This window comes from Peromyscus eremicus, chromosome 1, assembly GCF_949786415.1.
Source record: "Peromyscus eremicus chromosome 1, PerEre_H2_v1, whole genome shotgun sequence".
In the NCBI taxonomy this organism is placed as follows: Eukaryota; Metazoa; Chordata; class Mammalia; order Rodentia; family Cricetidae; genus Peromyscus; species Peromyscus eremicus.
In genome coordinates, this window is record NC_081416.1 from 146,726,981 (window position 1) to 146,754,971 (window position 27,991).

Sequence of the window (27,991 nt, forward strand, 5' to 3'; positions counted from 1 at the left end):
TTAACAGTCTTTGAACTTTCTCATGGCTCACACAGGGCTGCCTGTGACATGTGGTACCCTGCCTCTAAATGGACATGACTGCATCCATCGCACAGAGAAAGTACAAAGACGAGTTCTGAAGTAGCCTTAAAAGAAAGTGCCCTTTGCTTTAGCAAGTGGGACTGTGCAATCAGAGCCACGAGTTTTATGAAAACTACTTTCTTGTCACATAATTTGTTAGAGAATGCCACCCCCATGATCATGTAACATTACAATTGTGAAACAACATTACTACATTCGAGAATTAACATCACCCAATAAAAGGCACATCTTCAAATATTGAATCAAAATCTGAAAATCAAAACAGTAGAGAGCATACATTAAAAATCAAGCACTTAATTTGTAAACTTTGAAAAAAGAATAGTCTGCTCCTGTTTCTTCACAGGCTTGTGAGCTTTTCTAAGTGGTCAGAAAATACAGAAGAGCAAAATGGAAGACACAATTTGGACTTACAATCTTTCTTTCCCGTGTTTTTTCAACATAAAAGTTGATGCATATCTGTTACAGAAATGTACTCAGACATAACAGACATTACAACCTGACTCTTTCCCAAGTTCTGAAACTTTAATCTAGCATAATGGCTCTTTTCTGTGCAAATAGCTGCACCCTGTAATTGAGTACAGTACTTTCAGTCACTAGAAATCTTGACTGCAATTATAGATTCCAGAGTATGAATATTGAAAAAAGGTTATCCAAGAAAAATCATGGAGGGGAAAACACACAAGTGATAGCAATAAAATAATGTTTCAAACCTATTTATCAAGTGGAATATCATACTCCCTCTAAAGTAACGGTGGGATAGGAAAGGCTTTTCTGTGGTCAATGTATAGAAATCTACATGGAGAGTTAGGGTGCTATATACCCTCTAAAATTAAATCCTTGCACTTTCAAAGTTTAAAACTTAATTCAAAATGAGTAAACTTTAAGAACTGGGTCAAATGGTCCCACAAAGGAAGGCTAAAAATGATCACTCATAATGCTCAAGCTTCAAGAATGAAGACATCATCGACAAAATACATAAAGTCTGGACCTGCTGAAAAGGAAGAGGTCTTTGTAGAACAGCCTCTCCAGCACCCCACCCCTCATGGCTTAACAGCGGAAGACAGCCAGGTTCACCGTGGAATTGTTCCCAAACTGAATTCTGACTGCTTCCAACCTTCAGGTCTCCAGCATCCCACTTCATTCTGTTGCTGCCTGTCCTTGAGACATGGCTTCCTTCCGGCCAGACCCTGGGTCAGCCTGGATGCACTCTAGGCTCGTGACCAAGTCTGAAGGTCTGCCTTTAAGAAGGATAGAACTTAAAGTTTCACAGCTCAGTACAACACCAACAACAGGAAAAACATACCTCGTCACAGTGCATAGTTAGAAATAAAAGTGCAATACGGACAAAAGAGAAGGTGGTACTCTCAATACACTAAATATTTAGTTTTTGTTTTTTTGGTCATTAACATTTTCTAAGGAATTGAAGCTAAAAATGCAATGTTATTAACAGCAAGAGGTACAGGGGCACCTTAGGGTCCCCAAATATCTTTTATAATGGGGGAAATAAAGCAGAGAGGCCACAACACATGTCACTTGTTGATTTTTAAACTATTACTCTTCAAATCTAATATTTGAATAACCATCTTTCTTTAATAAAAGGAATTAAAAAAAACAAAGACAAAAATAAAACAATCAACATAATATTAAGGGCCCTCATCTACTTCATACTAAGGTCAATGTGACAGGAAGCCTGAAAGGAAAAATAGAAAAGAATATTTCTTGTTCTGGCAAAATTTGTATTTTAACTTAGAAAAATTTTATTACCTAATCATATAAATTAAGAATGCTTAGCATCCAATCCACAAATAACGCTGAATACAATATAATTCTATTTTGTATGTCAAAGTCACAAGGATGACATCCATGTAATTATAAAGCCTACTCTTTCCTGGGTTTTCAATTCAAACATAGACTCGGACAGGTCACTTTATTGCTGGCAGCATTCACAGAAGGGCTGGGCCCTTCATAAGGACAAGTCTGACTGGGATCTGGGTAGTACCCTACTCACACATCAATCTTTTTCTCCTTTTAAAGTAGCAAAGGAACAATAAAAGACCAATAGACTGGTGAGTGACCCCACATTAGCGTGCATAGCTCAACAGGATCAAAGCCGGCACCTGTGAATGGTTAACTTCATCAGGGCACAAGGCAAGCATCGTATCATCTGTATTACAGATTCCACCTGGACTATTTGAAAACATGGTATACTCAAATGATAGCCTGCAAATGACAGTATGCTTTCCTTCATCCTTCCTCTTGAGTGCTCATGTGTAAATCTAAACTGATAAGGGGCTTGTTCAGTCTGAAGGCAGGAAATCCTTACAGCAATACCCAAAATTCACAAATTCAGCAGCAGCTAATGGCGCTTGAGCTTCTTGGCCTTTCGACGTTTCATTTCTTCCTCTTCACGTCTCATTTCTTCTAAGTCCTCTTGCATACCTAGTCTTAAACTATGGAGAAATTGTTTTAAGGGATAATGGTTAATGTATACGAAATTACAACTTTAAAAAGCAAGACTGGCATCTTTCATGTAGATTATTATGCTGATGAATGAGTTTGCTTGTGTAAACTCATTCATCAGGGATACACATCCATACACACACACACACACATACACACACACTTTAAAGATTTTACAACAGGAATGACAAAACCCCCTTAATATCCACATTTAAAGTAATTAAATATAAATTTATCTCATTAAAAAAAAAAGATTGTGAAGCCCTGCAAAGTGGCGTACACCTTTAATCCCAGCACTTGGGAGGCAAATCTCTGAGTTCTAGGCCAGACTAGTCTACATACTGAGTTCCAGGACAGCCAGGACTACATAAAGAGGCCCTGTTTTTTGTTTTTTAATTTAAAAAAGGTGTAGGTATGTGCATGTGAGTACAGGTGCCTGTCTAGGCCAGAAGAGGGCAAATGCTACGATGGTGGAGTCACAGGCAGTTCTGGGCCACCTGATGTGGGTGTTGGAACTGAACTCAGGTTCTCTATAAGAATAGTTCTCCTTAACCACTGAGTTATCTTTCCATCCTTTTTAAAAACATTTAAAAATAAAGAAAACTCGCCGGGCGGTGGTGGTGCACGCCTTTAATCCCAGCACTTGGGAGGCAGCGGCAGGCGGATCTCTGTGAGTTCGAGGCCGGCCTGGGCTACCAAGTGAGTTCCAGGAAAGGCGCAAAGCTACACAGAGAAACCCTGTCTCGAAAAAACCAAAAAAAAAAAAAAAAAAAAAAAAGAAAACTCATAATCTGAGTTTGATCCTTGGCACCCATATAAAGGTAGAAGAGAACTGACCTACCTACACATGCACGCGCACACACGCACGCACTATAAAAACCCAGGAAACATTTATTCATTAGTAATAATCCGTATCTTTCTTTCTTAATACTTATTTTGACATTTTAAATAGTTATAGGAGGAGGGACGGTCAAAAGAAAGAAAGCTGTTTTGTGTTGGGACTGAGGTGAATTATTTCTCTATAATAGGAAAATTATTAATACTATAAGCAAAGTAATTTATTACCCCTACCTAAGAAACTCTCAGGAGTTCATGACTGGGCAGCTAAAGAAGGAGGTGGAGAGAATCTAATTTACTCCCACTAGGTCCCTGAGGCAGCAAAATTACAGGTTCCCAGACTGAGACAAGTCTGATGGGCAAAGAAAAACAAACAGCCCATGGCAGACTCAGAGGCCTCTAATTTTACTGTACATTACACACGAGACACTGCAGCCTTGGCTACATATTGTCTTAATCCCTACAATGCATCAATGAGTAAAGTAGTATATTCTCATTTTATACATGGGAAAACCTTAGAAAGGCAAGAGAATTTGTCTAAGGCTTTCATAGCCAGCCAGCAGCACTATCATCCAGAGAACTGTGTGGTCCGGCCACCATTCAAACCCTGCAGCTGCAGGCTTTTTATGACATTTTTATATAATGTACCAAGTCTCCTGCTCACCTCTTGGCTTCCTCCTTCTGCTGCTCCTTCCAGCTGCTCTCCATGTAACGTAAGGCATAGTCACTTTCATCTTTATACCTAGCAAGAAAGCAAAGTAACAAATGAACAGAAATTCCATTTTCTTAAAAGCTACATCTTCTCATTAAACAAACAAAGCGAACATGCTTACAACTAAACCACTCAGTTTTAGGATTCCTCCCACCTTGTTTGGGAGTGAGAAGGCCAGACAATGGGTAGAAGTCGGTTTTGCAGTAAAGAAGTTAAATGAGCCTTAAATCCTTACATGGCAACTCTTCTTGAACCCAGCATTAACAAAAGAACCAAACCCAGTAAGGCTTCCTCAACCAGCTACATTCACTTCATACTCACATTAAAATCCTGAAAGCACAATATGAAAATGTATGTGTGTGTGTGTGTGTGTGTGTGTGTGTGTGTATACACAAATCTCATTAGGCCTTTATGACCACCAGGAGATGAGAACTTTCCAACAGTAACTGAGGCAGATAAGTTAATGGTGTGACCAGAAACAAGTGTTACTGCTTCACAGGCTGCCCTGAACTCACCAGCTTGCACTGCAGCTCTAGAGCAACTGGTTCCTCCTCTCACTGTCTAAGTGTCTCAGATGTCAATGCTTTTCAGATGGCCTAGTTTCTCAGAAGGGTTTCTAAAGATGTGCAATCCCTTAGTCGTAGGAAATGTGACAGCTCTCATCTGTCTTACACACATACGACAGTGCTTCCAAAGTGTTTACCTCACTAGAATATGGTGAAGCTCTGTTTCTTTACATTAATGGTTCACAAACTTTTAAACACATGCACCCTTACCTGGGGACTGTATAAAACAGATGTGCATTCAGTAGGATAAGGTTGGGGCCTGAGAGCCTGAAGTTTTAATAAGCTCCTAGGCACATCAAGGATGGTGATGGTCCCATACTGGTGACCAGGGTCCACATTCTCAGGCAGCACAACATTACACCAAAGAAAAGCAGGTGTCACAGCAGAATGACTTTTACTGTGGCTCTGTGAATGACTTTCTGACTTCAAAGCCCATCTCTTTCTATTACATGAAGCTGCTACACACTCTCTCTTTTAAAGCAGTTTACAAGCAAACAACACCATAAAACACTCTGAATCCATTAGAAACTACTATGTACACTATCTTAGTTAAGATTCCTATTGCTGTGACCAAAACCAACCCAGGAAGGAGAGGGTTTACTTCATTGTACAGCTTATAAGTCCACTATCTAGGGAAGGCAAGTCAAGAACTATAGGCAGGAACTAATGCAGAGGCTGTTAATGGCTTGCTCCTCATGGCTTACTCAGCCTCATTTCTTTCTTTCTTTCTTTTTTTTTTTTTTTGGTTTTGTTTTTGAGACAGAGTTTCTCTGTGTAGTTCTGGCACCTTTCCTGGAATTCACTCTGTAGCCCAGGCTGGCCTCGAACTCACAAGAGATCTGCCTGACTCTGCCTCCCATATGCTGGGAGGCCACCACCGCCTGGCTTTCTTTTTTTTAAGGTTCTTTTGGAGACAGGGTTTCTCTGTGTAGCCCTGGCTATCTTTGAACTCACAGAGATCCACCTGCCTCTACCTCCCGAGTGCTGGGATTAAAGGCGTGCGCCACCACGCCTGACTCAGCCTGTTTTCCTCTAGCACCTAGGACCTAGGCCTGGGGTGACAGCTAGGCCTGGGGTGACACCGCCCAGTGAGCTGGAGCCCTCCCACATCAACCATCAACAAAGAAAATGTACCAAGGCTTGCCCAGAGGCCAATCTGGCAGGGGGTATTTTTCTCAATTCAAGTTCTCTCTTCCTAAATGACTCTAGCCTATGTTAAGCTGACATTAAACACTAGTCAGCACCTGCTCTAAGATTAAATCTTTTTAGGACCACCCCCCCCTCAAAGGTTTCTAATTAAGCATTCAATGCCTCTACTGTTTTTTCTCCTATAAATGATAAAAAGTTCACATTTAGGTAAATCTTCAGCTTACTTTTTCCGGTCATAGCCAAAGATTTCCCGAATGTGCTTGGATATTTCTTCCTGAGGTTCTCCTTCATCGTCGATGAAATCATCCATTTCTGAGTCATATTCATCATCTTCTTCTTCTTCATACTCTCGAGGCCTTTTGTAGCCAGTAGGGAAGGGGAGCCTTTGAGGACCTAAGTACAAATGCCATGACTTATAAGAACATTGTATGGTATTTTTGCAGTGGACTATGTCGTCTGGAAGTGAGAGAAACTGACACTAAGATGGCACCCCTGGCTGGGTGGTGGTGGCCCACACCTTTAACCCCAACACTCGGAAGGCAGACGCAGGCAGATCTCTGAATTCAAGGCCAGCCTGGTCTACAGATCGATTTCCAGGACAGTCAGGGCTACATAAAGAAACTCTGTCTCAAAAAACCAAAACAGACGGCACCCTTGAAAGCCGAGCACATGACTGGCTCTCAGCGTAGACTGCAGCACCCCTGCCGGAGAAAGTACCCGAAGGGACTGCGCTCTCCTTTATGGCTCACTTAGCATGCATGCCATGGTGCCTTGTCACACTTTGTAGCTTAGCTATACACACTTCTGGGATTTAAAAGATCAGTAAAATTTCTGAAACTAAGTCAAGTTACAAACTGTCACAGAATCATTAATTTTTAATTCTACCAAATAAAGATACTGAAAGTAGTTCCTTATTTTTCCTGTATTTCTCTCAAAAATCCAAGCCCTGCACATGCCTGTAGCTACAGCTATCTGGGCTTGGAGCTTGAGCCAGCGCTTTGAAGAAGCTCTGGGCAACGTGCAAGACCATACTTTAGAAAAGAAAAAGTCCCAAGTATAAAACATTTTCAGAATTATAATTGTTTAAAGAGAGTTAAAAGTATGACTGCAAGAAAAACTTATTTTTGCCTAATGACTGATAAAAACTGAAAAAAAAAAAAAAAAAAGACCTGGACATGCAGCTCAGCAGAGAGCTTGCCAGGATATATGAAGCCCTGGGCTCGGATCCCAGCACTACAGCAGACCAGGACAGTGGTACACACTTGTAATCCCAGGACTCAGGAGGTACAGACAGGGTATCAGACATTAAAGGTCACCTTCAGCTATACATTGAGATCGAGGCCAATATGGGCTACCTTGTCTAACAAAAAAAACCCAAAAAAACTAAAACACTAACTTCCTCAATCCCTCAAAAACAAAAACAAAGGGAAAAAAAAAAAAAACAAAGAACAATTTTTCAAAAGACAGGTACTTATCAACAGACCAATGTCTGAGAACAACCTTCTAGGCTCTGAAATCTAAAGCAAGGTATTTGGGCATGGGTTTGTGTTTATCCTCTCCATGGATCTCAACAAATACTTTCACAATACTACGCAGCATGTAGTATCTACAGCAAGCAGCTGGTGGGGCCATCAATGACTCTGAACTTGGAGATGGCAGATTCCTAAAGCACCATCGACAAGGCTCTTCACACTGCCTATTAAAGGAACAGAACTGAGGACAGTCTGAAATAGCTGCTGGGACACGACAGGTGCTAACAAACATCTTTAAGTCTCCTAGTCTTCATGTAAAACACTACCCTATCCACCAAACCACCAGCCACGTACAGTTACTTTCTCTCACAAATTAGAGCCAAGTTTACTGCACGTGAGAGAACCAGGTGGGGGTGTGAACGACAGATCCTAGATAAGTCTCTTCTCTACTATCAACAGTGAGTATATTACAGGGCACGTGGAAGTGGTCACAGGGTTCCTGGTTCTATAAAGCTAGGTACTTTCCTGATGGCTTGGTGATAACTATACTGTTTAGGAGGAAGGCCAATTTTACCTTGGGCAGATCTGTAGCCCGACAGGAGAGGCTTCATTCCATTTATCTGTCCATTGCTTGACCGACTAACAATATTCTTAGAAGAAATTGTTTCTGAGACAACAGTGCACTTGGGTTTTATGGGGAGGCCTGGGCTACTAACTGTTCGTCCAGGTCCTAAGCTGCTCACTGGTCTTCCAGGACCTGAACTGACAGCTCGTCCAGTTGGAATGGAACCACTTATGGATCTCCCAGGGCCAATGACTGACTGCCCAGGGGAGCCTAAGCTGCTCATTGGTCGTCGAATGTCATGGGGACTGTTGGCAGGCCTCCCAGGACCTCCAGAACTGCTCACAGGTCTCCCAGAAACACTAGGGCCACTGAGGGGTCGCCCAGGGCCAGTTGAGCTGCCTGCAGGTCGTCCAGGCCCATTTGTGCCATTGACTGTTCGTCCGGAGGGATGTGCATTGCTGGCCAGCTTTCTGATCCCACTGACTGACTGCTCAAGTCCTGACCTGGAGCTGCCATTCTGGTGCCTGGGCATAGCGCCAGAACTAACTGTAGGCCGAGCTGTCCCTGGGCTAGGTCGCCCAGGAGCTGAGCCAGAGTTGCTGCCTGGCTGTCTGATACTTGGACTCTTAGCTTTGTTGTGCGAGAGAACTGTGGGGCCAGGCTTGGAATGGCTGGGATGAGAAGGAAGAGGTTTTTTGGCTTTGTGCTCAGAAGCAGATTTCTGAGTCCCACTAGCAGAAGTCTTTGGGACACTTGGTGAACAGGTGCTGGGGTGAGGCTTTCCAGCCCCATTGAGGACAGGTCTGTTGTGACCTTCCCGAAGTGAGGGTTGGGAACTACTGCCAGATCCTGCCTTGGTCCTCTCTCCCGGCGTGGATTTGGATGAAGACAAAGCTACTTGTCTTTCATTGGCTGTGCTGGGTCTGGATTTCTTCTCAGCATGAGGAAAGGGCGATCCTTTGGAAGAAAGCTGCCTGTCCGCAGAACCCTTGCTGGGTTTTGTGCCCACGCTGTCTTTATGAGACGGTGCCCTTTTGGACACAGGCGGAGGTAGTTTGGCATCTGTTTCGGGTTTCTTTTTCCTGTGCTTCCGTTCGAGAAACTCTCGCTCCCTAAGTTCCTCAGCAGTCATGGGCCGCTGCTCTGCTTTCTTCACGACCTTGATCTCCACGGGTTCAAACTGCTTCTTCTCAGCTAACCTCAGTAAGTCAGTGAAGTTCATGGGTGGAGGGGCACTTTTAAGGGGGGCCTTTGGTTTGCTTTCAGCTTTGGGAGGCTCTGGCTCCTCCTCATATTCCTGCTCCAACTCAGCTTGACTGTAGTCTAGGAACTCCTCCTCCTCCTCCTCCATCTCAAACTCTGGGTCAGTTCCCTGGTTCAGGCGGCTTTCCACTGCCTGCCTCTTCTTTGACTTTTCCTCAACAGGAATCCCGTCGTAACCGTGAAAATTGTCCTTTGTCCTCTTGGCCATAGCTCTTGCTTTCTTGTCATGTTTGAGCTCAATTCGCTTTTTCACTAGCTCTTCTTTCCTCCTTTTCTCCTCTAAGGCTGAAAGGAACAAAACAAGAACACATTGTTTCAACTGTCTCAGGATAGCTCATATGACACCAGTCCACAGTCAAGACACAATGCTGAGTTATAGTTTCCAGATATCTAGGAGTCAAATGAGGAAGTCATCTAACAAAATGAGAGATTTTTTACACAAGTGGGTCATATATAAGCTTCTCTCTATGAACAAGCAAGTAGGGGACTTAGTTTTTGCTTTAAATGTAAAAAAGGGCTCAGAAATACACACCAAGTTAATGGAACACCAGCACCCACTAAAGTTGTTAAGAATGAATCAGTGAATACCTAAAACAATGTCAGGACCAAGGTAAAGAATGGAGACTTGTTATGGAGAGTTACATGGTCACTACACCAGGCCTTTTCACCTTTTCCCTCCTCCCCTCAAGAGATAAGGCCTTGCTATGTTGTCCAGGCTGCCCTGAAGCTCCTGAGCCCAAGGAATTAGCTTGCCTCAGCCTGGTGAATACCTGAGATGACAGGTGACTATCACAAAGCCTTGGGGGTGGGTGGGGTGGGGGTAGATAAAACCATACAAATAGCCAACCTATGAACACACCCCCCCATGTGTGCATGTGTACATGTCCATAAAGTTAACCCAGAGACACATACGCATCATCCCCAAATTTACTAGTCTGTTAGGATATTTTTACAAACACACACTTTGGGTCCAAGATGGGTTTGGTGCAGACACTGAGACTAAGAAGAGGTACAAGCACATACCTTTCCGTCTAAGCTCCTCTTCTTTCCTCCTAAGGAAAGCCTGCACAGCTGCCGACTGGACACCTTTAACTTTGGGGTCTTTCTTGGGAGGCCCCACTGCCAAACTATACCTTTTCTAAAAACAAAAGCAGAATAAAAGCTATAAGCACTTTAACTTTCAGAATATATAGTCTATTTGGGCTGAGCTGTGTGGCTCAGTGGTAGAATGCTTGTCTAATAAGTACCAGCTCTGAGTTCAATTCTCAGAATTGCAGAAAATGTAGAAAGAAAATGAGGGAGGAAAAGGAGGGAGGAGAAAGGGAAAGAAAAATAAGAACTCTAAACAAAGGGCCCAATTCTCTGTAATCTTTAACAGTAGCATTTAAGTTTATGAAATATTAATTTACTACACAAGTTCCTTTAGACTGGTTTCCATCTCACCAAGATCACCAGTGCTGCTGATCACGAGGAACAGATGGTGTTTTTCTGGACTTTGGTTGTTAAGTAATTGCATAGAGAAAAAGGACTAAAACAGGAATGACTGAACCCTGAAAAAAAATATTTCAATTTCTTAAGCATCTACTATTAAAGAAGCATGATAAACAGCTAATCATCATGTCTAGGACCATGGGACATAATCTATGGGCCAGCATTTTATTTTATTTTTTTTAATTACAGAGCTGAAGAAGCCAGAGTCTCACATATGCCAGGCACTCTACTAATGGGCTACATTCCATCCCTGAAAACAATATTCTTAAAGTGTCCCCCATCTTCTGTTATATGAGACAGACATCCTTTTTATGTACTAAATCTGAGTCTGTGATGATAGTAAAAGAAAGTCATCTTTGTGGGAAAAGCCAGCAGTTTGTAACCTCCAATGCCTCCCCATCCCGTGTATGACAGTTTGTCAACCCCAATGTTCTCCCATCCTGTGTATGACATCCTTGGAGGAAAGCCAAGGGATCTGCTTACTACAGGGCTGCCAAATACGATGTATCTTGAAACAAGCTCAAGTTCCAGCTAAATCAGTCAACTCAAAAAGCAGCTGGCCAAGAAGGCAGGCCTCATCCAACCTGAAAATCCTGCATGATGGCAGTGTTGACAACTGACTCATCCCTGACAGAGAAATCCCAAGACAGTTCCAATTGTTTTCTAGTCACCCAGGCTAAGACACAATCAGATCCCTTAATTAGTCCACATCTTTGTAAACTGAATTGAGAGCTCTTTCCCTCCAGAAACTACCAGGAATATGATGACACTTGATTCAAGTTTACTAAGACACACAGCTCACAGGCAGCATCACACAATTTAAATATTTTTTGGTATATTCAGAGTTCCACAGCAATCATCATTGGTTTTCAGAATATTGTAACTACCTCAAAAAGAAGTCTCTTAAGTGATGTGTCTGGCAACCTATCACTATTAGTGAACTTTCTATCTCCATGCATTTGTCTATCCTACACATTTAAAGAAATGAAATCTTACAGTGTTGCTGTGACAGGTCAACTCTGTGTGCTTACCTGGCTGCAGTACCAAACTATTTAACCAGGCGCTTATCTTATGCTGCCTGAAAGAATTTTACTGATATAATTAACATCTGCAGTCAGATTAACTTCCATAAATGTCTACGGTCCCCTACTTAGTTCAATGACTTCAGGTCTGGGAGTCAGCAGAGAACTACCTCAAGAAGACGGTATTGACTACTCCAGGCTGCCTGGCCTTGCATACGAATTTTGGATTTGCCAGCCCCACAGATAATCCCAACTCATTCCTACTTGTCCGTTTCTCTGAACACTGACTGATAATGGAGTGAACATGAAGGTTTCAAGGCTCATGTTGCATTTGTCAGGAGCTCATTCCTTCAAGAGCTGAGTAATATCACAGGGTATAGATACATGACATATTATCTGCTCACCAGCTGGCCATCTGGAGGATTTCCATTTTTTTTTTTTTTTTTTTGGCTTCATAAAAAATGCTGCTGTGACATTTGTGTGTAGTTTTAGGCAGATATATATTTAAATTTCTCTTGGGTATATGATCATATATATCTTTTCTTTCTTTTTTCAGGGGTGGGGAGGTTTCAAGACAGAGTTTCTCTGTGTAGCTCTGGCTGTCCTGGAACTCACAGAGATCCACCTGCCTCTGCCTCCCAAGTGCTGGGATTAAAGGCGATGATCACCATCACCCAGCTATGATCATATATCTTAACACTAAGTTTAGTAGACCTTTCCAAAAAGGGCTGCAAGCAGATCAAAATATGTTTTGATGGAAGATTTCCTCTACCTCACAGTAGAGAATGATGCTTAAAAAAAAAAAAAAAAAAAAAAAAAAGCCTGAGGTTGGAGCACACTGTGTTTTCTTTAAGGCAGAAGAGTCATTTGGCCTGTTCCCTGCATCAGATGGCCATACACAGCTACAGAAACAGCACACCAAGACGTACCCATTGATTCTGACTCTTGATTCAAGGCACCACGCTGCTTCATTGTCTGGGCTTCATGAGAAGCAGCTGGACAAGTTTCTTTTATCCTAAGCATATCCATTTTATCATCCTACAAAGCCAACCTCATCACTTTGTTGGACCCTGATGAATGATCCACAATGGTGGCACTTCTGTCATTTAGTATAGCACCAGAGATTTTGCCAAGATTTGTAATTCTAAAGTCAACAGGCGTAGAAAATACCAAGCCATTTAAAAACATATTCCTCCACTGATTCCATCCTGTGGAGATCAGATTGAGAAGCAGCACGCAGTCTGGAAATCTTGCTCAGCAAATGTGCTCAGTCAGAACCAGCATGTTACTCCCCCTCACCCCCCAAACTGCTCCTTAAGAGAAACAAGACTGTTGTAATCGTAGAAAACATAAATTTTCTGATGATTTTACATCACTTAGTATTCATTAGAGTAGTCAAAAAATATATTCTTAACTTTAACCAATACCACAAAGTTTTAAACACCTTCTTAAGACATTAGTCAGGACCAAACGCAGGGAAACAGCTCTTTGCATTAAGCAAGGTCAGCAGGATGGCGAAAAGGGTAATGGGAATAAAGCATCCGGAGAGCATCTACTCAGGCTGGCTATGGTGTTAAATGCTAAAAATCAGCTATTACAAGGTTTATAAAACACTTGATTAGGGTTGGAGTGAAGCTCAATAGTACAGCCCTTGCTGGCATGCTGTAGGCCCTGGCTCAATCTTTAGAGCATCATTCAAATCTAATATAAAATCACCTATCAAACGAGTTCTTTGTTAGAAATGGCCTTAAAAAAGGATAGCTATGTTTTCCCGGTGCTTAGGCACAGGCTTTGTAGCTGAATGCACGTTGAATGCAGTTCTTCTAACTCAGGACCAAACGTTTTCACACTTCACTTTCTGTTTGATTCCAACACTTTTTTTTCCTTAGGTTCGCACCTCAATCTTAAATGGAATTCCCTAATTTCCATGCATATCTACCCCAGACAGGTCTATAACTGATCTTCCCTATATTCTCCTCCTTCCCCCTCCTTTGGGAGAGTGATTACTCTTTTAAAACAGACTTCCAATATCCCTCTGTCTGCCAGTTTTCCATCCATGTACTAACCAGGCCCAATCCTGCTTAGCTTCAGAGATCAGATAAGATCAGGTGGGCCCGTTCAGGTGGTCTGGTCATAGCTGTCCACTGGTTTCTAAATGCTGTTGGTTTGGCCTTTATATTATCTTTCCATCTTTACATTGAGAATGTCATAAAAATCCAACAGTATTATTCCTTAAAGCTGTATTAAACAAGCGCTGAGGCAAGGAGCTTGAGTTCTGCTTATGAAGATGACAAACTCAATACGTTCCCTCCACTCAACAGAGGGTCAGAGTTAAGAGCAGGAACTCTGAAGTACTGTGCTGGATTAGATCCCCTCCTTCATTATAACCAATCCTGTATAACCAATATAACTCACTGCGTGGCCTTGGGCAATTTCTTCACCTCACTAGGCCTCAGTTTTGTCATCTGTAAAATCTTTCATGTGCTCATTATGGTGACTAAATTAATTAACACACGAAGTGCTTAGAACAATACCTGGCGCAGGCTCAGCACAATGGATGTTAATTGCTACCACCATTATTCAGAAAGAGATTATTCTCTAAGGTGTTAAGGGAAGAGAGACAACAGAATCCCTGTGGGGAAGAAGGGAAGAGCAGCTTGTCCATAAAGCACTGGTTCGGAAGTACTGCTCTATTCTAGAGAGCAGCTCTCAGACAGCAGGGATGTCACTGTCAGCTCAATCACTACTGCAGCAAAAACTTTTGTTTGCCCACACTGTTCTTCACGAGGAACCATTACAATCCCAGCACTTGGGAGGCAGAAGCTGGCAGATCTCTGTTTGAGGTCAGCCTGGCCTACATAATGAGTACCACAGGCCAACCACGGCTACAGAGTGAAATCCTACCTTAAAAAAAAAAAAAAGAGCCAGTGACAATGGTTGCATCATCCTAATGGGCTGTTATTTTTGTATTCAGAATTCCACTGAGAAAAGAGTGTATGCCTAATACTTTCACACATGATGCAATCCTACCTTTGTTTTAACTAAAACATTAAGATGATTGTTTCATTTAAAAACAACAATGAGGGAAATGCTAGTACAAGCTGAACATCCTTAATAAAAAAATTCAGAATCCAACATGCTCCAAAATCTGTGATGTTTTAAGGACTGATAGTGAAGTCACATAAAATCATAGGAGACAGCTTAGTTTGGGACCTCATTTAGTTTGGCTTATTCATAAACCCTTGGAACAATGTATTTGGCAGCCCGCTTCCTTTACTTGCACATATTATGTACACATACCTACTGCAAACAATGTACCTAACAACCTCAGAAACACACAATCCCCCACTGCATGGGCTACATGGTCTCTCATCTCTGAACAATGGTATACTTTCCCAGCCCCAGCCCCCTGGTAGCAATCAAATTTACCATTTTTATTCAAAAGTATTTCCTGTTTGCCAGGTATGACAATTAGAAAGGCCAATCAGGCTTAAACTGGTTTTGAGTGCAGGCACAATAAGAAAAAACTGCATCATCTTGTAATCTTTCAGGAAGAATCTCTATTTACCATTTTATGCCTATGCATAATTGGGGATGGACAGGATTAAAATCAGATGCATTATGGGGAGGGACATGCACAGAGAAATGATTATATAACCTATCCATCAATCAAAATAAAGAACTATTCTAACTGTATCCATAGTAAACCAGGCCCCCTTTCCACAGGCTGCATGCATCCTGAGGCCCTGAGTATCTTTCTTTACTCTTGTTCTGTCAAGTATTGTCTTTAATCTGTACTGTTACTGCCTTGCTCTAAATAAAATTATCGTGCTTCTTTTGCAAATGTGTGTGCGTGCCCTTATTTTCAACTCTGGGTAAGCCAAGGACCTGGAAACACCCAATCAAACTCTGATCCTTCTAACAGGACACCAGAAGTTGAAAATTTCATATTTGTTTTCACACCACGGGTTAAAGTCAATGCAGAGGCACTCTAAGGTGCTCAGTGATTAAGAACACTTAACGCTCTTGCAAAGGACCCAGGTTCAGTTCCTAGCACTCACACAGAGGCTCACAACCCTATTTAACTCCAGTTCCAGAGGATCTAATGCCCGCTTCTGGACTCTGGAGTATGGTATGCACATCATGCCCAAACATACATGCAGGCAAAACACCCATATACATAAAAAATTAAAAAAGAAAACTGTTTAAAAAATATTGTACAAGAGGAACCTTCAAGCTGTAGTTACCTGTACAAAATCTACACAATATGGAACCGCCATTCCCAAAATCATGTGTGGGAGGGGGCACATGAGACCCATGGTAGTTTGGATGACAATGGCCTCTGTAGGCTCACATGTTTGAATATGTGGCCCCAGTTGGTGGAGCTGTGTCACTGGGGTTGAGCTTTGGGGTTTTATAAGATGACATTCCCAGTAAGCTCTCTGCTTCCTGCTTGGGGACCAAGATGTAAGCTCTCAGCTACTGCTCCAGCACCATCCCTGCCTGCATAATGCCATGCTTTCTGCCATGGTCATGAACTCTAACCTTGTAAGCCCCCAATAAACTGCTCTATAAGTTGCCTGGTCATGTGTCTTATCACAGCAACAGGAAAGTAACTTAAGACAGGGCCCCAATGCTCCTTGAAGTAGGAAATAAAGGTTGCAGAGCTAGGGGGTAATGGTTGCTCAGGGAGGAGGAGTCTGGTAAATTGCCCATGCCTCACCCATGCTCATGCAAGTGACCCTATTAAACACACACACACATCATGAAAGTAGGAGGGGGACTTGGGAGGAAGAGGTATAGTGGGAGAGAGGGGTGAGAGGATAATGGAGGGTAACAATAATTATTATTTTTGTGTATGAAACTGTCAAAGAATAAAAAATTAAAAATACTTCCAAACTACATAAACTATATATATATGAAACAGATGAATTTGTGTTTAGACTTCATTCCTATCATATCTCATTATATTTATACAAATATCACAGAATTCTGGGGAAAAAAATCTGACATGCAGAACACTTGTAGTGCCAAGTACTCCAGGTAAGGGGTACACAACTGTAGCTCTGCAGCCAGATACAACAGACACCTACAGCTGTGACAGGCCAACATGTTAACCTCTTGGCTTTTAACCCATCCCTAGCCACACTGGCTTTCTTCAGTAAAGGTATGGTCTAAGAGCTCTGAAGCCTAAAGTCTGAGGGTCAACTCTGATAGGATCCAAGAAGAAGGTGAGGGGAGAAGACAGCTAAAGGGGAAAGGACCAAGTGCACAAAGAGATGCTGTCAGTTACTGCAAAGGCCTTGATTCCCTAAGCAGGTTTAGGCCAAGTACGTCATGTTATGACATACAGGGTGTGTGTGTGTGTGTGTGTGTGTGTGTGTGTGTGTGTGTGTGTTTTTACCAAAGTGCTTCTTGAGTTGGATAGTAGTATTTTCTTAGTTATTTAGAAACATGGTCTCAGGTAGCTTAGGCGGCTTACAAACTACTCTGTAGCTAAGGATCTTGAACACCTGATGTTCTGCCTACACCTCTCAAGTGTTCTACAGAGCAAGATCCAGGACAGGCACCAAAACTACACAGAGAAACCCTGTGTGTGCCTGGGGTGGGGTGGGGTGGGGTGGGGTGGGGTGGGGTGGGGGTGGCGATAAAGAAGTTAATGTTGCAAACTAAGTCAAACTTCTAAGTTTACTACTTCTTTTGGGGGAAGTAGGATGATTCATAAAATGTGTCTGTTATTCAATTATTAAATTTTAAATTATGAGGGCTAGGAGAAAAAAATTTAAATTACTTCACCAATTTACCTTTCTTCATTTCCTGTTAGTGCAATCACAGAGCAACAAATAACATGTACTCTGAAATACCATGTATTTTGAAATTTTTGGAATATTAGACTGCTTTTCTCCCAGCAGTTATTGGCTTTTAATTAATTAATTAATTATTATTATTTGAGGCAGGGTCTCTCTATATAGTCCTGTTCTGGAACTCATGATGTAGACCAGGCTGGCCTTGAACTTGATGAAATCCACCTGCCTTTTTGAGTGCTGTAACTAAAGGTGTGAGCCACCACACCCGGCTATTGGCTTTTAAAATCTGGGTTCTGATTCTTCCACAAGACAAATCCTGGCCATTAAAGCTAGTAACTTTTATTTTATTTTTTATTTTTATTTAATTTATTATTTATTTTGGTTTTTCGAAACAGGGTTTCTCAGTGTAGTTTTCCGACTTTCCCGGAACTCGCTTTGTAGACCAGGCTGGCCTCTGCCTCCCGAGTGCTGGCATTAAAGGCGTGAGCCACCGCCGCCCGGCAACTTTTATTTTTTTAACCTTTCTCGAAATTCAAGAAGATCTAAGATGAAATAATTATGCAAAGATGAATGGTTATTAGACTTAACACTGACTTGACCAGAAAAATCTACAAATGCATAAAGTATTGTTGCTCTAGGTTTCAAAAGCTTTGCACCCACAGCTTCAACCTGCAAGGCTTATGAATTGCGGTGTAGAGAAAGGCTTATTCTGAGTGACTATTATCAGGATGGGAGATGACTGTTATAAATATATATATATATATTTATACATAATATATAAATCGTATGTGTATATGCCACATACATACAAATAACTACTCGTTATTTTAGATTAATATATTCAAATGAGTAAAAAATAGGCTGGATTAGACAAGAAGTGGCAAGAGAGGAAAAAAGATACTGCAATATACAAAACTAGGAAATGCAGAGTCCACGTGAAATCTCAAATTCTAGTTGACTGACTCTAAGAGAGGTGTTTTGAGTCGGACACTTCACTGATCAAACCGCAGGTATCACAACGCGAAATATCGGTTTACAGCTGTGCTGTGGGGACCTTCTGATGATCCAGAAATGATTAGTTTATGCAAAACAGCTGTAACCAGAAACCAGACGTTCCACCACTTCAGCATTTACCTCTGAGACTATCATAGAACTGAGCAAATGGAATCTATAAAAATCTTGAAGTTCACTAGGAAACAAAAGCTGAAATCGGCTTTGCCTAACCCGCTCGAACAGGGAATCGATCGATCCGAGGGCCTCACGCACCTTAGGGAAAAAAAAGGTCTACCACACACCCGCAGGCCACATAACCAAACAACCTCACAGTTGGCCTTAGGTCTTCTGAAATACCCTGAACTCTTTCCAACATAAGATACCTCCTCGGCGGGTGATAACATCTTTGGCTCAGTGGGTGGGGCCATGAACCAGAGAACCTTTTCAAGAAATCACGCGCTAAAACCGGCATTAGAACCGCTAAAAGACCCAAAAGGCTGTATCATGTGAAGTCCTTAAAGTCCCCGAGCTTCCTGACTATACTGGTCCTCAATTTAGGGGCTGAAGTTTTTTTGCAGCCGTATGTTACTACTGCTAGACAGCACTCTGCCAGGCGCGGCTCACTCACCCACTTTGCGCAACTCTAAAACCCCCCCAAGCCGCAAAGTCCACCTTTCAGGGAACATGATTCCGCGAAACCAACGCCAAGAAAGCTCCCCTTTCGCATCGCCAGCCCCTCCGTACCCAAATCTCCCCATAAACTCCAGATAAGGGCGTAGTCCAAGTCTCCCCGAGGCCGAAAGACGCTCGTCGAGAAGTTCCACCCGCCACGAACGAACTTGACGCCCGGGTTTCCTACTGCAAGCCCGGAGACTCACCGGTACATGGTTGACACCTTGTCCTTTGGAAGCGATCAGGAGGATTTCCCTGAAGTCCATGTCTGGCCGAAGAGAAAAGCCCGGCTGGGCCGGGGACTCGGGACGCGGCGGACACGAGTCTTACCGCTGCGCCTAGCTCCGCTGACTGGCTTGCTTTAGTGGCTCCTCTCCCGCCGCCCCTCGACACGGACACTTCCGGCGCCTTCTAATGCCGTGGGCCGCCCCCGCGCTGCAGCTGAATACAGTACATATGTGTTTATATATATACACACACGCCCAGCGCGGCCGCAGCGCTTGCGGGTATCGCGCAACTTCCGCTTTCGGGGGCGAGACACGTAAGAGGCGTACGTGGCTGTTGGCGTTGGCTCAAGTGGGCGGGGCTGAAGCTTTTACCAGCCAATCAGACGCAATATAGCAGCTAGGGGTGTGGCTAAGCGGGAGAACGATCCACCCGACGATCTTCGCAGCCCGAGGGTGTCCGGGCGAGAGCGGGTGCGGGGAGAAGAGGAGGGACCTCCTTCCAGGTGTGGGTTCTGTAGGTGTCACGCGTGAGTGTTCAGATTCCAAATGGTGGCGTTCTAACAGCTGACCCGACAGGTCTGGACAAGGAGATTTCGGTTTTTTTTATCGGCTCCCCAGAGCTGCGCGTGCGCACACGGCTTCGCCTGGTCCTCCGATGCCAGTTACTCAGATCAGAGAGGCGCCTGCTGCTTTTTGCCCAGGGAATGAAAAAAGCCTTTAGTCACATACCGAGCCAGCCGTGACTCTGCAGAACATACGTGCACCCATTGGGAGCCTCGCCTGGCTTTCGTTTGAGTAGTCTTGAGCTTGCAAGGTCACTTTGTCTCAATAAAGCACACGTGAATAACTAGGTATACCTGGTTCTGGGGGTGGGAATGGGCCATGGATCGTTTTGATGTGATGGAAATACCCCAAACTGGACTGTGGGGGTGGCTGCACTCTTTACCCATTTTTGTACTGTTGAAAGGGGTGAGTGAACCCAAAGACCTTATTCTGTGAACTGGTGTCTGACTGCTGTGTCAGAATGGCAATCACTTCAGGTTGGGTAAGAGACCAAGATGAAGCCTTCACCATATCACAGAATTGAAATTCTTAATTTTCCTCTTCCTCAGCCCACAGGCATCTTAAGAACTCTTTCCCTAGCCTAACATAGTAGTATTCCTTTTAGGTGCTTTAAAAAGTATGTTTTATGTGTATGAGTGTTTTGCCTGCGTGTATGTCTATGTACCATGTGCATGCAGTGCCTATTGCCCATGGAGGCTGGAAAAGGACACCTGGTCCCCTGGAACTGGAATTACAGATGGTTGTGAGCTGCCATGTCAATGCTGGGAATCCAACCTGGGTCCTTTGGAAGAGCAGCAAGTGCTCTTAACCACTGAGCCATTATCTCTCCAGCTATTTTTATTTTTATTTTTAATTTATTTTGGGTTTTTGAGACAAGGTTTCTCTATGTAGTTTTTTGATACCTGTCCTGGATCTCACTCTGTAGACCAGGCTGGCCTCGAACTCACAGAGATCCGCCTGGCTCTGCCTCCCGAGTGCTGGGATTAAAGGTGTGCACCACCACCGCCCGGCTCCAGCTCTTTTTATAAAATCTTACAGCTACCAGTATTTTCTTTCACAGTTTGTAATTAGATACTTAACGCATGTTCTTTTTTTTTCTAATTGCTGGCTCTGAGGCTAAATATGAAGATCTGTGAAAACAGGAACAAACCCCTTTACCCATCACTGTTCCATCTCCAAAATATTTCTCTGCTCATGCCCATTAGTGAATGGATAAGAAGTTCCTAATCCATGTCATGATAGCTGGCATGCAATATGCTAAGTACTTCATGGGGATTGTCTGATTAAATCTGAGGTGATTTAATCTTTTTTTTAAGTAAAAAAAAAAAAAAATCATGTGTGTGTGTACATTTGAATATGTGCCACAGACCACATGTGGAGGTCAGAGGAAAATGTGTGGGAGTTGATTCTTTTCTTCCACCATGTGGGTCCTAGAGATTGAACTCAGAATTCAGGCTCTCAGGTTTGGCAAGGGGCACCTTTACCTGCTGAACCTTCTCACCGGCCCAGTATATTCAACCTTAACTAACTCAATCTACTTATTTGCTGCTGTAGATAAAGAGCTGAAGCCGAGCGGCGGTAGTGGTGCTCGCCTTTAGTCCCAGCACTTGGGAGGCAGAGGCAGGTGGATCTCAGTAAGTTCAAGGCCAGCCTGGTCTACAAAGTGAGTTCCAGGACAGGCGCAAAGCTACACAGAGAAACCCTGTCTCGAAAAACCAAAAAGCAAACAAACAAACAAAACAAAACAAAAAAGAGCTGAAACTCAAGATATAAAATAACTGCATTACTATTGAATGCAGTTATAGTGTGGCTGCATTCCTGCTGAGCTACTTCTGGCCTGGCTCCAGAGAGTAGCACCTAGACCTAATCCATCCTTTGTTTAACCCATACCTTTTGTTTCTCTAGTCGCCCTATGTGACTCTTGTCTGAGAGTCTCCCAAGGATCAAAGGCCTATGCGAAACTTGGTCCAGGAAACCAGAAAACTGTGGTAGCTGGAAATGGAGGAATTTGCACTTGACTTTGTATCTTTGGGAGCTCCTTTCGGGTTGTTTTGAGCGTACAGAAATTAACTGGCTAAACTTTAAATAGAGAGAAAATAAAAATGCCCTGTTCGAAGAGAAAGGCTTCAGTCCTTTGAGGCTGGACTCCCTGTAGCAGGAATCTTAAAAGGTCTTATTAATAAAAACAAACCCGGAGCCAGGTACTGGGGTGAACGCTGAAAAAAATCAGAGAAACAGAACAAGCCACATCCAACCTTACCTTGCCAATTTCTCAACTGATCTTGTTTCCTCAAACTGAAAGCCTCTGAGTCCTCATCCGAATGGATCTCAGCTGAACTGCTACTAAAAGCTAAAAGCTTAACCAGGCTCTAGTTCCTGGTCCTCATGACTTATATACCTTTCTGTTTCCTGCCATCACTTCCTGGGATTAAAGGCGTGTGTCACCATGCCTGGCTGTTTCCAGTGTGGCTTTGAACTCACTGAGATCCAGATGGATCTCTGCCTCCGAAATGCTAGGATTAAAGGGTGTGTGCCACCATTTTTCTGGCCTCTATATCTAGTGGCTGTTCTGTTCTCTGGCCCCAGATAAGTTTATTAGGGTACACAATATATTGGGGAACACAATATCACCATAATCCCCTGCAGCCATGAAAGGCTAGATTCATTCTTAAGGTGCCTCTGAGTCTTCTTTCCACGGATCCACATAAACCTGCACACCCATGTCTCAACAATCTGCGACATAAGAGCTTAGCCAAACTGGATTGCCTCCTACTGTTGTGGGGTGTCCACCAGAGAAGATATTCAGACACAAGTTTAAGCCAATAGAAGTCTTTATTAGTCAGCCAGTGTCCATGTGTAGGCCTGAGCTGTTCTCAGGGTGAGCTTTTAAGCACAAAAACCATATCCTGGGTTGACATGCTTAAGTTAATAAGAACAGTTAGTTAGAATTGGAACTACAGAAGCCAAAGTTAGTACATTTAGGGTCTTTCCCAGAACTTTTCCCAGACTTTGATGGATTAGGCCTTTGTTTTCAATTTGGCAGGTGATGCTCTCAACATGCTGAGTTTTTTGGCCTGAATGGTACTTCCATCATGGAATCAGTTGTGCTAAGGTCTGGGGCCTGTTACACAACCAGCCCCCACCCCCTTTTGAAAGACAAAGAAGGTCTCACTGTGTAGCTGGAACTCATTGTATAGATCAAAGTAGCCTCAAATTTATGGAGATCTGTTTGCCTCTACCTCTTGAGTTCTGGGGCCAAAAGTATGCACCACTAAACTGGGAATGCCTCCTCCATATATTAATTTATCCATTTGAACTGCTGTAAATATGTACCAATGAAGATAAAATAGCTATCAATAGCTAATGATATAGTAGTAATGATCATGAGTGTGTGTGTGTGTGTGTAGGACACACAGTAGGTAATATTAAATCACTGCTGTTGGTGGTAATTCAGTAAGGAGTAAGGGAAAGGCAGAATCTCCACCTTTACAAATTCAGCAGATAGGTCCAGAGAAAGCACTCTGTGCTTACCCTGATGGACAGTACAAAGCCCTAGCTCCTGCCCAATCAAGGCTTTAATAACTGCAATAACACAGAAAGTAGTAACTACTAAGTAAGGAAAGTTCAGAGTGGAGAGTTGCTAGAGTTTGCAAATAAAAGGACGGTGAAAACATTTGTTACACTTCTGAAATTAGATTTAATTGGGTCTCATACTTCAGCTGGCAAGTTAGAAGTAATAGAGTTGCAGTTGAAATATAAGCACAGAGTCAATACATAATAAAAGGTTCTGAAAATTAGTAGGTATATTTAGGATGGTAAGAAATAAGATCAGAAAAGTTACATAGTTTGAGAAGGTATTGAGAACCAGGTAGGAGGGAAGGAAGACGCATTCAAGACAGAGCCATTGGAGCTGGGCATAGTGGCACACGCCTTTAATACCAGCACTCAGAAGGCAGAGGCAAATGGATCTCTGTGAAGCCAGCCTGGTCTACAGAGTGAATTCCTGAACAGCCAGAGCTACATAGTGAGACTCTGAGCAGGCAGGCAGGAGGAAACTAAAGTCTGAAAGACATGGTCTTCTTTATTCCCTTCAGATCGACACAATCCAAAAGCTTTTGCAAAGAAGCAATGCTCATAAGGGTCAGGGACATACACCGTCACGGGAATATTTGAGGTCAATCTGGTAAAGTGTAAAACCTAATGCTGCAGATATGCTTACTGTGTGCCAGACGCTCTTCTAAATACATTTTACATATGAAGCAGTTGGAGTTATAGCAGCTATACTAGGTAGTGGTCAAACGAGTCGTCCAAGTTCTCTCAAATATTGTCTATGCCAGCACTTGACTTCAGGTTCTATCGTATATTATTATCATTATTATTGTTTTTTTTGTTTGTTTGTTTGTTTTGTTTTTGAGAAAGGGTTTCTAGACAGCCTTGGCTGTCCTGGAACTTGCTCTGTAGACCAGGATGGCCTCAAACTCATAGAGATCTGTCTACCTGTCTTTCGAATCCTGGGATTAAAGGTGTGTGCCACCACGTCTGGTCTTATTATTTTAATTATGTGTATGTATGTGTATCTGTGTGTGGATAGACGTACATGAGCACAGGAGGGCATCAGCCTCTTGGAGCTGAAGTTACAGGTAGTTGTGAGCTGTCTGATGTAGGTTCTGGGCACTGAACTTTCGTCCTCCAAAAGAGCAACAAGTGCTCGTAATACTGGACCACCTCTCCAGCCCCACTCTCACGACTTTTTATTTAAAATGTTAATGTAACTACTTGGATGTCGAAATTCTTTTTCTTGATCTATCAAAATATGCACATGTATATGCAGAGCCACTTGGACAGTTATTTACTGCAGCGGACTGGGTCAGTGAGATGGCTCTTGCCACCAGTCCAACCACTTGTGTTTGATCCTCAGGACCCACATGGTGAAAAGACATAGCTGACAGACTCCTGCAAGTTGTCCTCCGATCTCCACACATGCCACAGCATGTACACCTAAACACACTCCCCATACACACTAGAATGTAATTCAAAAACGTAATGAAGGAAAAAAAAACCCTACTGGAAACACTCTGAATGTCTGTTAGACATTGGAGTGGAAAAGTTTGTGACCCCTACAAAGAAGTATGTGCATATATATATATAATATATATATATATATATTATATATATATATAAAATCTCCCTAGGATGATCGCTTAGATATATTGTTAGAGAAAAAAAGCCACAATGCAGCACAATATGTTCTAAAATAAGGGGAATCTGAGGTGCTGGTGGTGTATCTTAGTGGTAGAGGCTGTGTAGGGCTCTAGGCTCAATCCCCACCAGCAAAAGAAAGTTAAGTTTTGTGGGGTTTTTTTCTCTCCAAGACGGGGTCTCTCTGTGCAGCCCTGGCCATTCTGGAACTTGTTCTGTAGACCAGGCTGGCCTCAAATTCACAGAGATCCACCTGCCTCTGTCTCCTGAACGCTGGGATTAAAGGTGTGCGCCACCACCACCAGATTGAAAATTAAGTTTTTTTTTTTAAATGAGCTTACAGTATATTCATACAAACAGGCTTGTTTATATAAGGGTTATAGCTGAAAGAAAGGCTGCAGACCAGAAGATGACCTAGAAAATGGAGAAAATCAGTCCCAGGCAGGAAGGAAGTGGGTTTCCTACCACATCTCTACTGTTTGAAAATTTTCCTTGTGTAAATATTTCCGGTTTCTATTTTTTTTGGTTTTATCTTTTGAGAAAGAGGCTATCATATCCTGCTGTTTTATAGTGCTCTCACCTTCTTAATGGGCTCTTCTATGAGTTTCTTCCTCAAAGAGTCCTCAGGGACAACATTAACAGTATTTGCTCCTTTTTGAGAGTCATTTTACAGAAAGAAACATGTTCTTTGGGCCTCAGAGTTGCCGTGGTAGAAGAGCTTTTATTACGGTTTAGTGAGAGGCAGGAGCTGGGGCAGGGCTTGGCACGGTGGGGTACAGCCGGGCAGGGCAGGGCTGGCCCTGTGGGCTCAGCTGTCTCAGCATTTCTTCATAGTTGAGTGGTTACCCCGGTACCCAGGTTTAAAGAGCCTTCAGCAAATGGTGAAGGAAGAAGAGAGAACTCATGTTAATGGAGTGTGAGGAGAAACAGGTATTCGTGTGTGTGCGTGCCTGTGTGTGCGTGCCTCTGTGTGTGTGTATTTTAAGCTATTTGGGGATGAAGAAAAGAGAGAGACCTGCAATTAACGAGGGTGACTTTGAGGGCTTTTGGAAGAAAGGCAAAAAGAGATAGGGCCAGAGAAACTCCTCCGATCCCTGGTGTTTAGAAGCCTGCCTCGCTGAAGGCTGAGAGCTGGAGGTCAGCAAGGAAAGCAGAAGACCCTGTCTCAAAGAAAACAACTAATTGGATGTGAGACACACACCTGTAGTTTCAAGGCTTTAAAGCAGAAGCAGAAGGGTCAGGAGTTCAGGGTCATCCTCTTCCAGGCCTGATCTGTCCTTAAGTGGAATCCAGAGGCTTCTCTTAAAAGATGATTTAAGAAGTCACATATTTAAGAAACATATTACTTCAATGTAAATATACAAATAAATTTATTTGAAACTATAATTTGTGTCCATGGCTTATATATAGAAAAGAGATCCATATCTCATATGAGATCCATATCTTATGGAAGGAGTCTGTAATCCTAGCACTTTTATTTTTTTTTTGAGACAGGGTCTAAGTAGCCTTGGCTATACTGGTGCTCTCCTATGTAATTAGACTAGGCTGGCCTAGAACTTACAGTGATCCACCTACCTCTTCCTCTTGAGTGCTGGGATTAAAGGCACGTGCTACTATACCTGGCTAATCCTAGCACTTCTGAGGTTGAGACAGGAAGATTTAAAAAAATAAAATTAGGGCCAGCCTGGGCTATAGATGAGACTCTGTCTCAAAACATCAATCATATAAATATTTGGTCTGGGGTCACACAATAAGGGGGGACAGACCATCAAAGTCTATTAAACCAAAAGCAGACTTTATTCCAGAAAAACAAAACAAAGAAAGAAAAGAAAATCATCGTGGGGCACAAAAGCTCATCAGCTAACTGAGAGCACAGCCAGGGTTCAGGATTCTGAGGCTGTGGCAGTTCGAGGGGGTTATGAGCCCTTTCTATTGTAAGGGGAAAGCATTAGGCATGGACGAAGGAATTTTTACAATTTTGAAGTTAAACTTTCAGAGACAAATTGCTTTTAGGTTTTACAGTTTTCCATTAACAAGGTTTTAGGGGTTTTTAGCTAAACAATGTTTGCATATCCCTGCAGCCCTCCCTGACACAGTTAATTGACGTTTGCCCAAACCTGCAGCTTCTCCTGACATAGCTGGGTTCCCTTAGCAGGAGGAATATGAAATAATGCGAAGCAGGTTGTCACGCAGAACTCATTAAAAGTTAACTTTGTTTTCAGTAGTGAGGTACGGTAGGGGGTTATCAAAAAATAGCTAACCCAGGGCTACAGGGGGCAATCTTTAGTAAAAACCAACATTTGGGTTGCTGACAGAGCTGCCCATGTAAAACACAGAAGGGCCCCGTTCAAGGTTAATCCCCTTTTGCTGGCCAAGCTGATGGTTGTCAGTTTCCATCTCTTAAGCTTATTCCTATATTCCTATCTTATTCCTATATTTCTGGACCCTTCACAAACAAAAAAAGAAATGACATATGTTACAATGTTTCTACATGTGTTAAGGTCTGCATTCTGCCCATCCCATCCTTGTCCCCAGCACAAATATGTTTGGAGACAGGCCCCTTAATGATAATAATCAAGGTTAAGTGAGGTCATTGTGGGGCCCTAATCCATATGACTCATAAAAGAGGAAGTCAACTAGAAATGTAGATGCTCAGGGACGTCAATATCATGATGGAGAAACATACAGAGACAGCAGGCCAAACTAGTGGGAACTCAGAAACTGTGGACCAATAGCTGTGGAGCCCCATGGGACTGGACTAGGCCCCCTGCATAGGTGAGACAGTTGGTTAGCTTGAACTGTTTAAGGAGCCCCCGGCAATGGTGCATGAGCCAGCTTTTTGGAGCTTACTGCCTATAATGGGACACCTTGTGCAGCCTTGGTGCAGGGGGAGGGGCTTGGACCTGCCTCA

General features: G+C 42.9%; 1 protein-coding gene across 1 annotated transcript; it reads right to left on the reverse strand.

Moving 5' to 3' along the window:
• Positions 1–1,994: 1,994 nt before the first annotated feature.
• Spty2d1 (SPT2 chromatin protein domain containing 1) lies at positions 1,995–19,572 on the reverse strand. The gene is made up of 6 exons (XM_059274162.1): positions 19,297–19,572; positions 10,129–10,243; positions 7,852–9,390; positions 6,030–6,198; positions 4,043–4,120; positions 1,995–2,531 (listed from the first exon to the last, which is right to left on the reverse strand). The coding sequence occupies exons 1-6, from the start codon at positions 19,354–19,356 to the stop codon at positions 2,438–2,440; spliced, it is 2,055 nt and encodes a 684-aa protein (XP_059130145.1). The 5' UTR covers positions 19,357–19,572; the 3' UTR covers positions 1,995–2,437.
• Positions 19,573–27,991: the final 8,419 nt, after the last annotated feature.